This window comes from Melospiza melodia, chromosome 15 (assembly GCF_035770615.1).
Source record: "Melospiza melodia melodia isolate bMelMel2 chromosome 15, bMelMel2.pri, whole genome shotgun sequence".
In the NCBI taxonomy this organism is placed as follows: domain Eukaryota; kingdom Metazoa; phylum Chordata; class Aves; order Passeriformes; family Passerellidae; genus Melospiza; species Melospiza melodia.
The window spans coordinates 17353045-17368402 of record NC_086208.1 but is presented as its reverse complement, the minus strand read 5'-3'; the positions used below and the strand labels follow the sequence as shown (position 1 = coordinate 17368402).

General features: G+C 39.6%; 1 protein-coding gene across 5 annotated transcripts in view; it reads right to left on the bottom strand.

Moving 5' to 3' along the window:
* Positions 1–2693: 2693 nt before the first annotated feature.
* Positions 2694–15358, bottom strand: part of LRRC28 (leucine rich repeat containing 28) — a 51730-nt gene continuing 39065 nt past the window's right edge. For all 5 annotated transcript variants that reach the window (XM_063169913.1, XM_063169915.1, XM_063169916.1 and 2 more), the window contains 3 exons: positions 12348–12523; positions 9989–10148; positions 2694–7161 (listed from right to left, as the gene is read on the bottom strand). In XM_063169913.1, coding sequence (XP_063025983.1) covers positions 7089–7161; positions 9989–10148; positions 12348–12523 — 409 coding nt within the window. In that variant the 3' untranslated portion in view covers positions 2694–7088. The remainder of the gene's footprint in view (positions 7162–9988; positions 10149–12347; positions 12524–15358) is intronic.

The following is a 15358-nucleotide window of genomic DNA, read 5'->3' as shown; positions in this document are numbered from 1 at the left end:
GTATAAAATCAATCTTAATTCTACAAAGATGTAAGATACAACTAAACTCCCTATTGGGCAGTTACTCAGTTTTTATAGAAACAAAGATATAGAACAGTAAGGTGTGAATATAGGGAATAATTAATCTTGGTACTTTTAGACATGGGGTTCTCTACTGCCTACAACCCACTGTTTTTTATCCTGCTTTAAAAGGAGCAGTTACCTGGAATTCATATAGGAGCCCTTGCCAGCCCTATTCCAAGCCAGGCTTTCTGAAGAAAGTTAAAGTTGTTTTTCTTGGTAATTCTTCTCTTCATGTATCATCTCCATTGATTCAGCTTTTTGCAAAATGAAACTGGAGAGCCAACAGAGACACAGCAAAATCAAAGGCAGCCAAATTCAAGGCCATGCTCAGACTGCTTTGGAACTTCAGTGCCAGCAAAGCAATCACAGTTATCACAAACTGATCTAACAGTATTCAGCTTGATTCTTCTAATGGCTTGAACAATAAAAATCAATGGTTAGACCTCTGTAGTACAAAGGAAACCTAGTAAGATTTAAATGATAGCTACAAGTGCCGAATTTTAGGAATTCAAAACACAAAAAAACCAAAATGGGGCATATTTGATACAATTAGTTGATATTTATCCCTAGAAGGAACACTGGTCATCTTCTTAAATTTATTTTTTCGCGAGATCCGGGCAATGTCGTCAGCATCTTTAGACCATACTTGCATTTTGTGATGAATTATGAGCTCTCCTTCTCATTCCTAAACAAAATGTTAGTGTTCCCAGTGGACCCTATGTGCACCAAAATGGGATTTAACAATGCATTTTTTTGCTTTCTTAATCAAATAGCTTGATTTGCTGTTATAATAGTGCACTTAGAGAGCATTCATAGTGCTGATCAATAAACAAACACAGTACTGCATTTTTCATTACAAGAGAGCTTTCTCAACTGATCTTGAGAAAAAAGATTAACCCTCCTAATAACTTGGTGAGGTTCACAGCAAATGACAGCAGAACACTTTGGGGTGTCCTGTGGCAGGGCCAGGATTTGGATGATGCTGATGGGTCCCTCCCAGTTCAGCACACTCTGTGATTTCATGGCCAGTCCTCAGCACGTGGCTGTAGTCATATTTAGCACCAGGACAGGGCTCCACAGTGGCAGCTTTCTCTGGCAGAAAGAGCCAGTCAATATTTACATTCCTCATGAACATACAAAAGAGCATCAGGGTACTTGAGAAATTAGCCCTTGATTGCCACTTGGAAGGCATCATCAGAAAGGCAAATCACTTCAGCACCTCCAGCAACAGAACTGTTCTTGAGACTCGAGATCTCTCACAGATGTGTCAAGGTCTTTGCCTGGGAGCAGGAGGTGCCTGAAGGGCACAATGGGTGCTGAAAGAGCCTGACGTTTATTATTTAAAATGTGAAAAGATAAAAAAAGCATATAGTCAACTCCTGCTTTCTTTCTTGCTGAAGCAGCAGACAGAAATCTGATAGTCCTGAGCCAGCTAGAGGGACGATTGGTGGGGTTCTTCAGTGCAGGACAGAGAGGGTTCTACTGCAACATTAAACTGTTGCTGAAGTTGGGGGACACAGATGCAGTGGATTCAACCTGGCATTCAAGTTTTCAAAATGTCACCACACAGAACAGCCCTAAATCTTGGCTTAGAAGTCACAAAACATCCAGTGCCTTTCCAAGTGAGATCTCAGCTCCTCTCATTTCCTGCATACAATAGCATTATTCACTCACTGAAGTTTCCACTTAGCTTGCATTTATGCCAAGTACTTTTAATTGCAAAGGAAAAGGATGTTAAGCTCTCCCGTTTCTTTCTTTCTAATTCATAAGGGACACATCAGTGGCTGGTAAAAGTTATAGGTTAAGGGTTGTTCTCCCATTTATTAAGGGACTCACATCCTCCTCCTGCTGCCAGGCAAACAGAGGTTACCTCCATTGCAAGGGCAGGAAAAGTTACCTTGTCATTTGCAAAATACAAAAAAGGCAAATAATTGTAAACTAACTACCAAACAGGCTTCAGGGAAATCTGGACAGCACCTAAAACTGCAAGGTTTACAACTGATCTGAGTGACCTTGGGCACCACAGGTCTCACTGGAGAATGGATACCGAGTATTCACCCAACACACTCACAGAAATCCAGGCAGCATCCAGCTCAGAGAACTCATCACAACATGGAGAGCAGCAGCTTTGACTGAAGCAAAATGCTGCATAGCAAGGAGTGAAACAACTGGAAAAACAGATGCTTAATTTCTACTTATTTTTGGCAGCCTTGTTCCCATGATATCTGTTAAATGAGGAAAAAAAGCTGCTGAATGCTGCTTAGTAAGGAATCCATGAGCCACAGCCTCATCTCTGGACTGTCAGGGTGGCAGTACAGCCCTACAGAAACTTATTTTCCTTTTGATCAATCCATGGAAGGGTCTGAAGTAACGTTTCCATATGGGTTTTGCTCCTATTATGCAAGATCTGATGAACTACATTGTCTGAGACAAAGGGATTAAATGAATTGAAGTGGTGTTTTGGGCTTGGGAGTGCTTTTAGTGTCTTCACCCCACCTCTTCAGCCTTGGGACAAGAGACTTATTAGCTAATTACCATGCAAATGAACTGAAATGTAAATTAAATGCTACATTCTAACATAGCTTAATAGTCCCAGGAGCAAGAATTTAGTTAATTTTAATGAATGGTAATTCTATCCAAAAATATAGTTTATTAACAAGCACATACAATAATTCGCACCACTAACTTTAAATAAACCATCTAGCAAGCTCACCTTCACACTAAGTGACATTTGGTTAATACAGAGCAAGAAAGCAATGCACATGTGCTTTCCACAGACACAGAATGAACTCAGTTGCAAACAGAGTTCAAGTTATAATCCAAAAAAGGGCACATAAAAGCAAAAGCAATGAAGACTTCACATGAACATTGCCATTTCTTTCCACCAGACCTTCGGTCTCCTACAAAATAGATCTGTAATACAAAAAAGTAATAAAAACTCTGGATTCAATTTATTCAGCCTCTTCTATCACAAGTTAACCATAACATTTTGCAACAACATGAGTAGTATTAAGAGGGAGGTAAGAGGCAAAGATAGTCACATCTTGGAATTATGGAAGTGCAGCTGCAGACACAGCAGCAGCCACGGATTCTGGTGTCATCCCAGTTTTTGCAAGAAATACAAAGATGGCAACACACATTCCTCCCTCTCATCAACTAGAACTTGACCCATCATCCACTGACATCAGGGCAAAAATTCTTCTGTTATCAGTGGTATTGTGGTGGGCCAAAGTGGCCTTCAAAAGCCAGTTGTCCTCTCTAGTGACAGGTTTGTCACTGCAGGCTTCAGCTGGGCTGTGCTGTCAGTAGAACCTGACACGCTGCTCCCACACGGGTGTTAGAACAGTCCTGTGCTCCCCTCAATGCCAGAAAAAGGGATTCAGCAGAATTCAATCTGCAGGAATTGAAGCCAACTTGGCAATAAACAGCACTGCTCTGCTCAGAGCAACATCTCAACCTCACCACAACCAAGTAAATAGAAGGCTGGTAATGAACCGTGGTAAGAGCCCAGGAGAAGCATCAAAACAGAAAAATACACATTTCTATATATTAGACCTTGCTCTTTGCACAGGAAAGGGCATTTCTGATCCTCTGAGAGATGATGAGGAAGGTTCCCAGGAACTGCGCTCTGAATGTAACAGTGTCCATGGCAAAAACCCTCAGAAGGATTTTTAAACAAAGCCAGAGATTCCTCCATTTCCTTCATGGCAGAACCAAAAGCTACCTCTATATAGGGTTGGAATTTTATTAACATGGTGCTTACTATCACAACTTAAACAAAAGTTATGGCTGTGATCCCTAATTATAATTGTAGTTAATCCTTACTTAGAAAAATTTTATAGCAGTATCAATGGGTTAAAGACTTATTTTTATCTCATCCCTCTCCTGCACCTTTCTCTTTGTAATGCCTTGAGAAAAAAGAAATCAAAAAACTTTTCCTGCTTCCACCCTAAGTGAAGAATTAAGATCTACTGTTAACAACAAAAAAAACTTTTTAGATGGTAATTGTTTTCAAAATCTGGCACCTGATGTTTTGCAGTACACAGAAAAAATTACCTAGGTGGGAGCTAACCTGACAAACCAGAGCAAGAAATCAAAAATTACCCAGAAACAAACCAACTACAGAGAAGTCCAAGCACTGTGGCATCTTGAAAAACCAGTGATGCACAGTTCAATCAGCAACAAAATCCCTCTCTGCAATTTGCATAGCTGGCTCTCATGCTTGCTGGTTATGAAATACTCTTACAGCAGAACAACTTTAGAAAAATTTGGACAAGTGAGAATGGAGTTATTTTAATCTAGAAGAATATCACCCAAAGATACAGATGAATACAAACACTGTTCATACAAAAAAACCCAAAACATCAAACATGAACTTAAGCTGCATTCTCAGTCTATATATTGGCTTTCCCCTTCTTTGTTTTATAAAAATAGGGTATGACATTTCAGCTTCAATTGCATGTTTAAGTCATTTATTTATTGAACATTCCATTCTTGAAATATCATCTATTAAAGTGTTAGTTAAGATTCATCCTGCTTATAGAACAGGCTAAGTTTCTTCTGAACTGCACTTGGAGACAATAATAAAGAGACTGATGCAGACTCAATAAGAAATAATTAGATTATGGGAAGAAGAAAAAAAAATAAATAGTTATAATAATAAAATCTAGCTTCACTCTTCTTGACTCCTAATAAAACAAATGCTGATGTCTTTTAGGTGATCACAGCCAGATTTAACTCCAAAATAGTATTTACAGACTGAATTCAGATATAAACTGTGATTTCAAGTCTACAACTTGCTATAAAAAGAGGACAAAACTTCCAAGAAAACATTTCCTTCAAAGACAGAGGAAGCCACAGTAAAAATTAATACTGAAAAATCCTGATCAGAGTATTGTATAAAAATTAACATCTGTAACACTACCATAGCTTTTATCATCTGTTTTTACAAAAGTGGATTTTGTCCTACACTTGCACATTTCTGATACAGATATAACTGTACATGGGCAGTTTACATCTCAGCTCTGAGGTACTGAAGGAAAAGGATAAAGCTGAAGGTGGATTTTGCTGCCTCAGCAGTGAACCCTGTGGGGTGGCTGGGCCTGCTGGGATTCCAACATGGAAACAAACCTGGGAAACGACACAGACAGAAATCCAAAAGCACCAAGGCTGCTTGGAGATGGCTCTTTCCCCTACTGCAAAGCAGATTCAATAAATGGGATTTATTTTAGAAAGTTTCACAATTCTTAAGCAGTAGATGATACTTGCATTCCTGAATGATTAAGTTCTACATTTCTTAATGCTAATTCAACTGTCTAAAACCAACCCAATAAAACCAGGAAAGATTTTTACAAGTTACATGCACAACCTAAAAATTCCACCCTCAAAACTGCCTTTTTGGTACTCTTTTAAGCTCTTAAGATACTCTATTTATTGAAGAGATGCCAGGAAGCCTGCAGAGGGAACAAATGCTTCTTTGGCAACAGGAAAACATTTTAATGCCTCCTGCCTTCAAAGTACGCACACCTCACCACAACATATGCTAATACACTACCAAATAAGTCTCTTTATCTTGCCATTTTTATAACAAACTGTTTCATTCATATCTATTTCAGCTTGTAACTACCTACTGCACAGAGCAGCACACTGTGCTAAATCAACAAGTGGTTTGTACCTAAGAAATAGAAAGTAAAAAAAAAAAAAAAAGAACAAATTATATTTAAAAAATATTATATATTCAAGAAGAAATCAAAAGGGGCCGATCATGTATAAACTGTTTTAGTATAAAATCAAAATGTTTAGTCACGTAGGCATTTTGGGCCTTTTTTCCATCCTTCATTCTTTATTTAAAATAAACAAGATGTAACAAAAAGAGATTCCCACAAATATGATAGTGAGTGGCAATTTGCACCAAATCTGCCATTAATGTATGAAAACAAATGTCCCAGCCCTTCTGTGCAGGTATCCATGTGTGCAAATATACCTGTGCATGGAGATACACACCTGCTCCTGGACTTCCAGCCTTCTCCAAGGCACACAATCCACTGACACACTTGGATAAATCAGCCAAATGCTGAATCTAGAAAAAGATCAAGACCAGCTCTTTGCAGATCTATAGCCTGCAACTGTAAAAATACAATAAATATAAAGGTTTACTATCATATTACTAGTTGGATTTTTTCCAAGGGAAATTGATACTTAAAGTTGTCTTCTTCCTGAAGAATTTCATGGAACAAAAAGGAGAACTATTTCTAAAAATAAAGCAATGAAAATAAAGACAACACACCCTCAAACATGCTGGAGCAAGAGTCCTTAGTGTAGGCATCAGTACCAGCCTTCACTGAAACAGGATCTTCAGTCTCCAGACATATCCTAGTTACTCCCATTAAATAACTGTGGTATTTAATGATACTAGAAAGAAAGATCTGCTTTTAGCATGTGGATTTAAATACCACAGAGAACTGTCAAAGACTTGGTATACAACTGGGATAACTCTGCTGCAGTAAACATTAAGATGAGAGAGAGAAAGTAAGGCTGAATTCTATGGAAAAGTCACTGGGATCCATCAAAGGTTTCTGCAGGCTTACAGCAATACACCTGATTGCAGCTGTACAGGGGAAGAGGATAGGGATGAATAAGTGAAAATTTGTTTGCCATAACTGAACTTTTCTTTTTCCAGTTAGAGGAATGCAACTGCCTCAAATGATGCAATGGGTCAACCTGAAATCAGGCACATTTGAAAAATACTGGAAATCCTGAAGTCAGAGCCTGTGAATGTGTTTGGTTTGTGTGCTGCCTTGGAGGAGAAAGAAATTAATACTTTTAAAAGCTCGGTATTTACACTTCTGAAAAGTTCCTGCAGTTCATCCAGATTTGATAGGGCAGGATTTAAGTGCCTCAGAGTGTTCCTGACTGGGCACTTCTGCTGCTTTGGCACAAGCACACACGGTATTCCAGTACCACAGGGACACGGCATCGAACGCAGCTTTACACTGGCACCACTCCTGAGGAGGTTGAAATGTTTATCAACTCAGTAGGTCAAAAGTCTGCAGACACTGGGTGGAGCAGCAGTATGCCACAAAACTAACAGTTGTCCTCCTAGAAGAAAAAAAAACAACAAAAGGAGGGGGGGGGGAACAGTTGTCAGTAAAGATTAAAGCTCCTGGCTGCATTCCACACAGACAACGTGCTGGTTTGTAAAATACAGGATTAGCCCATCTCCACAGCCCAGAAAAAGCACAGGTTCATCTGCTGTCTCTGAGTGCCTGACACCAAGGCAGGGAAACACTGTAGGGGTTCTCAAAACCTTCCTGGTTTCTTATGCACTGGGTTTAGAGCAGCAGTGTGTGGTTTTTCTCTCTGAGCAGGGTGTGCCTGAGTGTCACAGCCAGCAGGTTTAGCAGCTGACAGGAAAATAGCTGGGCAGCCTCGGCCCTGCTCGTGTTTCTTAAATTACTGCTTGTAGGCATGACATGACTGAAGGGCAGTGTCCTCCCTGGTTAGCAGAGTGAACAAGCAGATCTTCAGAAAGGATGAGTGACAGGCAGTGCTGTCACACCGTGCCACGCAGTGCAGCAGGGATGGCACTGTGCAAGTGTGATCCGAGCCTCACAGTGACCCTGCTCCTGCTCCAGCCTGCCAGGGACTGAGATATCTGCCTTCAAAATGTTCAGATCTGTTCTTCACTAACCCAGAAATCACACTTTACCCAGTGCTCATGGCATCTGTGCTTCTTCAGCTACAGAAATCCAGTCCAACACGTAACTCTCCTTCCCTCTAAGAAGATACAGAATGTGATACGGAAATCCAGGCAGGATTTTACTGGCATGGGTGTGGCATGTGCTAATCAGTGCTGTTCAAATGCCCAGGATCCTACCCTGTGTGTTTTCATGGTCACTTGAAGCTGTTTAGAACAGAAACCCTGTCCTTCACATCTTTCTAAACCAGCTATCACACCTCCACAATTCCACATAATCTTACCACGTCAAGTGCACAAGCTACAGAGATAAGGATGACAGGCTGCCCTGTTTAGATCTCATTTTCTGTGGATTTGCATCAAATGTCAGCTACTTAAGATTGGATTCATTAAAGGCATTTTGCAGAACACAGTACATTCTTGTCTAAGGGAAGAAATGATAACTATTTTTGAAACAAGTGAAAACCATGCAGAAATACGTATTTTTAATTATTACATTTTTGAATGTTAATATAGTGTTCTCCCAAAACAGCTCTAAAGTATGTTTTTGTGGAGTCTTAAATTTCATAATTCCTAAAGGTGTCTACTGATGATGTCTATCATCTTGTAACTGTATCTTCTACAATGAGCAATGCTTAGCAATTAATTACAAAGTAGTCCAAACTCTCACATTGTTGAATTATTCAGGATAATAGATGGATTTAGTGACTAGCCAGTAGTTTTCCATCATTTTCTTAGAAAATGACACTGTTGAATGTTTGAAAGAGATTCTTTATAGCATGATTATAACATGACTAAGAGTATTATGACTGTAATATGGAAGTTAATTATTTCACTCAACATGAAATCCACTGAATTTCGACATATGACTGAAGTGTAACAGAGTGGCAAATTGAAGTGTGCAATCTCTGCAATCAGATCTTTCTAAGAAAGATGGCTTTTCCAAAATAGCATTTATGCAGCCCTCTGGCTGCTGCCCAGATTTGGCATACCTAAGTTGTTTCATTTCATAAAGCTGAATTGCTTACAAATCAGATGCTTCTCATGTTACAAACTCACAGCAAAACAGGGATACAGCTGTGTAAAACAGGTACCATCAACCTGAACTACCCATTAGTCTCTTCTCTTTTATTGATGATCTTCCCATGGAAAAGCTTCTTTTAATGGAAGATCAAATCCACTATCAAATCAATGGATTTCCACAGACCAGGAACTAAGTGGTGTTCCTGCATTAGACAGGAACTTATACTTTAGGTATATGCTTTGTAATTAATGGCTTGACTTGAATTCTCTAACAAGAATCTAACATCACCTTTTCTTGTTTAACTCCAAGTGACTAAGCTTTAAACTCCCTTTATTACCTTTCAAATAGCACAAGCTGAAATTCCTCAGATGATGCTTTTCCACTGCAGAAACTGGATTCATTGATATTATGGCTCATGGAAGGCTACAGTATCCACTCAGACTAATAAGGATTAGGGAAAGAATCACTGCAAAGCAATCAGGACTCACCTTAAAGGTATTTCATATCTTTATCTACATGAAGGCAACATTCCCTGAACCCTATTTTGAGTCCCTTCTATGACTGTACTGTCCAGTAGGCCAGCAAGTCTGTGTGGGCTTGTGCACTTGACTTGTGAATCTTGTAGACACTCTCACAACTGCTACAACCATAAAACTGAAGTATTATTAAAAACATGTATTGCTACAAAATGTATGTTCCTATGCAGAATGCTTCCACAGCATATCTCAGTTAATTAGTGTGGAAATTAAAACAAGAGTATTTTACTGCAGAACATTTTAATTAAGCTCTAGCTTAAGAGTTTTTTTCCATCTTGATCCTGCAGCACTTTTTGTTTGGAGGTGGCAATCTGAAGCCAGAGACCATCAGGGCAATTACTGGTGTTAGGTACCACTTCCTTCCCAGGGCACAGAGCTGCCAGGCATGTGCTGCACTACCACAAACAGCTCAATCCCATCCTATCCAAACCCCTTCCTGTCTTACACCAGGCTGAGACAAGCATGTCTGAAGACCCTTTTAAGAGTCTAACAGAAATATTTTGGTTGACTCATGAATAAAATATTTGTCAACATATACATGCAATCACAGGCTAGGGACTTTAGATCTGAAATGCTAAGTTTAAAAAAAATATCCTTAAGAATATGCTTTGTTCCATAAGGTGTTTTTCTTCCTAGATGAAACCCCAGTGTAATTTCCTGTATAATTACCCTTGATGCAATCCTGCCATTGGAGTTTCCCTCAAGGGAAAGAGCTTTGGGTAGACAATGGTAAACATAGGCTGGCTGCAGCGGTGGCAGTGTCCCAAGGGACAGTGCAGCAATTCCAAGAGGCTTTTGGGTAGTGAGATTGGAGTCAGAAAGTTTAAATCTAGAGAAGAAAAGAAACAAAAAATATTTATAATAAAATGATTGCATGATAAAGGCAAACACAAGCATGATCCATGAACAATTCAGAAAACAGCTGCCTCACATTCTTAAGGTTTTGTCAAAACAACAATGAGGTAATACAAATTACCACAATTAGAGTGAGGCACATAGTGCTTTCCATGTCTAAATTCAAAAAGTTGAAGTTAAATGTACAAGTTTAGCATCTGTGGGAATAAGTTTAACTGGGCTAAAATACCCAGGTGAAAATATTATAGTTTGAGCAAATATTAGAAAGGATTAAAAGATAATGAAGGATTTTTAGACACAGAGATATCTAGACATGTTTAGTAACTAATAATAATACATTATGAAAAGGACATCAGTAGTATTTTATTAAAATATTTCAGCAACCAATCCAGCAGGATAGCTAACCTCACTACAAAGCCCAAACTCCATCATCAGCAAAAAGAGATTTGCAGTATTTGGAATTACTTGAAATTCAATCCAGCCCAGCATAATTCTCACAGGCCCAACCAAAGAGACCACTCTGAAAAGATCAATACATTGCTCATCTGTTAAGTGCTCCCCCACAGCCTACAGGATGCCAGCATTTTCACCAAAAGGGACTCCAGGGTCATTTCCTGGGAAAGAGCCATCACTTTCCCAGGCCTGGCCCAAACCACACAGTGTTTTATAAATTAAACCCCACATGCTAATCTCCATCTAGAAACTGAGAGACAGCAAGACAGGTGAGTGAGTTTAGGTGCTGAGTAATCAAGACAAGATGCAGTACCTGATAAATCAGTTTTATGGTATCCCACTGGTTTCAGCTTTCCACCTCCTCAAGGTTGAACCCCAGACACAATGTACCACAAGGGCCCCAAGGAGGGGACGAGCAGGACATGTGCGTCAGAAAGAAAAGGTCACGCTCTGCAGCCAAGCAAAGACTGAGGAAAAGTAGTCCAGTCACTTCTGTCACTTCCCCAGCAGCTGCCAAGTATTTAACAGCACTCTTGAAACTGCAAATTTAGGCAGTGACAGATGAAATCTGCTACTTTAATCATATGTGCCACCTGCTTCCCCAGCACAGCATTATCATACACCTGTCTGACACAGGCCCTCTCCTGCTCACCAAAACTGGGCTGTTGCAGTGCTAATGCCCACAGTCTTTAATAAGGTCACTCAGAACAGGACACAGCTATAGCTGGGTGTATATGGATATATAAATCCATCTTTTTCAGGTTCTGCATCTTGGCTGAAAATGGGTGTAACCCTCACAGTCTTGTATAAAACTGTTTACAAACCATCCCTTAAACTGATTCTGCAGTACCACCTTCCCATTCCCACATCAAAGTTCACTGGCATCTTCAGGAACCACATCCACACAGCTGGATTCCAGAAATGACTGTGCAAGTCACAAGTGAGTGAGAAAAGGCAGACTCCTTGTACACTTCTCCTGGTGAAGCAGTGAGGATTTACTCCAGGGGCCAAGGTACAAAGAGACCCTCTCCATAACCCCTCTAATCCTCCCACTGGAACTCTCCACTCTTCCGCTTTCTCCTTTGACCTTTAAAGCTGAGAGTTCCCAAGATAACATCAACAGTGGGGAGTCACAACACATCCAGATCTGAGAGGATCTGCAGGTTATCATCAGATATTGCTAACTCATGTGATTGCATGATGCAGAACCAGATGAGCCAAGGGCCACTTTAGAGCAGAGAGCCTGAATTGGGGCAGAACTAAAGCAGCTCAGCTGTCACGCTGTGCTGAAATGGCCGAGGGCTGCTCGCATTTCTTCTGCCTTATGTATAACAAGTCTGCCAGTTTAGGAGTGTGCTGCCTGGCAAGGAGCTGCATTGTTGGCTGATGCATCTGATCTTGCCTCAGGAACTGTATTTCTCATCTCCTATTTCCATTAAAGAGTTTCTCCTGCAAAAAAAAGTGTCCTTCTTCATACAGGCTTCAAGTAAGAAACCATCTATAAGCACCACTTGACTTCAGAATTAGTCTTTGGAACTCTGGTTTTTGATATTGGACACTTTTGTTCTAATGCAGCATTTCAAACATAATTTGATTAAATAAATCTTTTAAAATATAAATCCTTGCCCAAGCCTTTGAAGAACTGTTAAAAATGTTCCTATCACTGCCAGAAAACGCTTTCACTCTTTCTGTAATCTGAAAAATGCAGAAAATTTCATACCTTTCAAAAACCTGTAGTAGGTGTTATAGAGGGTCCTCATGGCCAGTTCTTGCAAAGGCAGGACATGATCTGTTTCTGTCCCTATAGATTTCACCTCTGCTGGCAGGAACACAGTTAACTGGCCTGATGAAAAAGAGAGCAGTTTCACCTCTGAAACTTGAATTGGAGAACCACAACTAGAAGGACACAAGACATTTAGAAAGTGGTTAGAAAAAAAATCATAAAAGTAACTTTACAGGGAAACCCAGATGACCAACCCAAAGTAAGCCTGATACTGCTCTCCAGTGCAGCACCCCTCAAGGATTCCTTGCAGAGAGCAGTGCATGGTGGGGTTGACCTTTAAAGGTCCCTTCGCAAACTATTCTATGATTCTATGTTTCTACAGATTCCCACCTTCTGTGATGTGCTAGACATGGGACATTTGGAGGAATTACTCATCAAATAACATAAAGAGATGAGAACACACCCAAGGGGGTGAACCACGTATGCTACGTGCCCATGACTTTGCCACGTGACAATCTCTTTTAGCCTCTTTTAGTAAATCCTTTACTGAGGGGAGCAGTTTCCTACAGTTTGCTTCTCGTGTCTTGGATCAACCAGCTGAAAACAATCATGGATTTCTTAACCATAACACATGAGGCAAACTCCAGCCCCCCAAAAGTAATTTAAGTGCCACTGGGTAATTCTGTACTACACCTTTCCCCATCCAGAGTTCCCTTGGAGGGCATGGGGTGGGCAGATGAAGGAAAAATAAAAACAACAGCCATGCTGTAGTGGGAAGATATCCTAATAAGTCTATAAGCCTTGCCCTTCCCAAATCATATATGGAAAGGGAAGGTTATTTGGATCCAGAGAGAGAAACTTAGCTTGTAGTAAAAATAATAACTCTTTACGTGATCCCTGTTGCAAGCGATCATACCAGAGAGACACGCATAGGAAAATTCTACTAAGAGGTTGGGGAAGTCAACAGGGGAATTGGAATTGTTTATGACAACTGAAATTTGAAGCCAAGAGCAACTTGTTAGGGCCAGTCCTAACAAATGGAACAGAAACACAAATTTGTCAGCCTTCCCAGATGTTAGACCTAAAACGGAGGTAACCACTCTCAACCTTATCAGATGTGAAAGAAGTCTCATAGTACTTCTCTGACAACAAAAATCTCATCTCTTCTGATTAAAGGAGAAACAGCCCAGAGAAACAACCAAAATACAGCAGCATTAAACAGCAAGCAAGTCAATAGGCCTCTTGCTAAATATTTAATACTTTCCCGTTTGTGAGGTTAAAATATAAGTGGGAATTGAGAGATCCAGTACTCCAATGATCCATTCCCAATGAGCTAGTTATCACAATAAATAAATCTATAATGTTGTATTTTCAAGCTGAATAACTCCATACCAACCTCACCAAGGAACAAACCCTGAACTCCTTACAGCAGTTCAGAGCTGGGACATTTGGTCTATTTTATGTAAAGGGTGAGGCTATTAATGCCACACATAAAATCCATGGAGGTTAAAAATTGGAATAGAGGATGGTCTAAACAGCTGGGGAAAAATAGGAGCTGCAGAAGAAGCCTGGTGGATAAATATGTGAGGGGAAAAAAAAGCTGAGACCACCTATTGGCTGCCTTCAACAAGACTGACAAATCCCTAACTGGGGACTATGAAATCCAATCTGCAAAAAATAAGATCAAAATTTATTTTGAGTGCTGAGATCATCACCTCTCATATAAAAGACTTTTTTCAGTCAGTCTGACTGCAGGATGCCCAGACAGAGATTCAATACTTACACAAGGCAATTTATATTCTATTTTCAGAAATCAAGCTTTATGTCAGTAACAGCAGCTTGTCAGATTTTATTCTCCAGTGGAGGGCCAGACAGAGCACTAAAGCCTGGATCTTCAACTCTTGCCTGACCCATGAAAACCTTAGCCTGGTTACTAATGCTTTCTTGGAAAGAACACAGAAATTCTTCACATGACCATTATTACACAATTTTAAAGTCTCTTAGCACATTAACAAATAAAACCTTTGGTTTCTTAACAATATATATGTGCTCTTCTCCTACTGGAATTTTTTCTTAAAAATAATTTGTAATGTTTTAAGATGGTTTCACAACAAAGACAAAGATCTGTTTAGTGCACAAATACAAGCATTTTTCTTACTAGAAATTATCCCTTTTTACTATTCATTATTAAGGAAGAAAATCACTTTTCATTCCACAGAGGCATTACAAGAATCAATTTCATTGCAACACTTGCAACTCCTCTAGTCTCTTCTATACCAGATTTTTAAGACTAGATTATATAATTCTGTACTAGATTTGTAATATAATATCAGAAACAGTAGCAGGTGGTCTCACCAGCACTGTACATGTAAGAACAGCAAAAAGAACTGGTAGGATCTTCACAAAGGTCAGTGCAAAGATAAAATTCTTTTCACTGAGTATAAAATGAAAACTTAAAAAAACCCCAAAAACCAAAAAACCATGGCTGTTGTATAAAAGCACCTGAAAGGCAGGACAGTTGGACCACCTCGTGCATTATCATTACTATTTTTGGTCACAATCAATACAATTCTGTTAAATTTAAGGTCAATTTAATGTCTGTATAACAATTTACAATCAGTTCTGAAAGAAAAAAGGCTAGAATTTCTCCTTCCTGAAAAACAAAATTAGTAAAAGCTTGCGAGTCACACAGTTCAGCAGAACTGTAATCCAACTGCAAGTATTTAAATATCACCAAGCAGCTGACATGGGAATATTAGAAAAACCTTAAAATGCCAAGACTCAGCATCTCCCATATTGCAGCAGAGTGCAGGCTGTAGAGAGGGAATTTATATTTAATGCGAGATCTGCTGAGAGTGAGCATACCAGAAATTTATAATTAGATGGTAATGGGGACAATCCTCTTCTGATCAGTTTTACACCAGCAAGGCTCCATTCATCAGGGGTGCTGATCCTAATTTATGCCAGTGTCAGGGCAGAAAGAATTAAGCCAGTGTCCTACACAGACC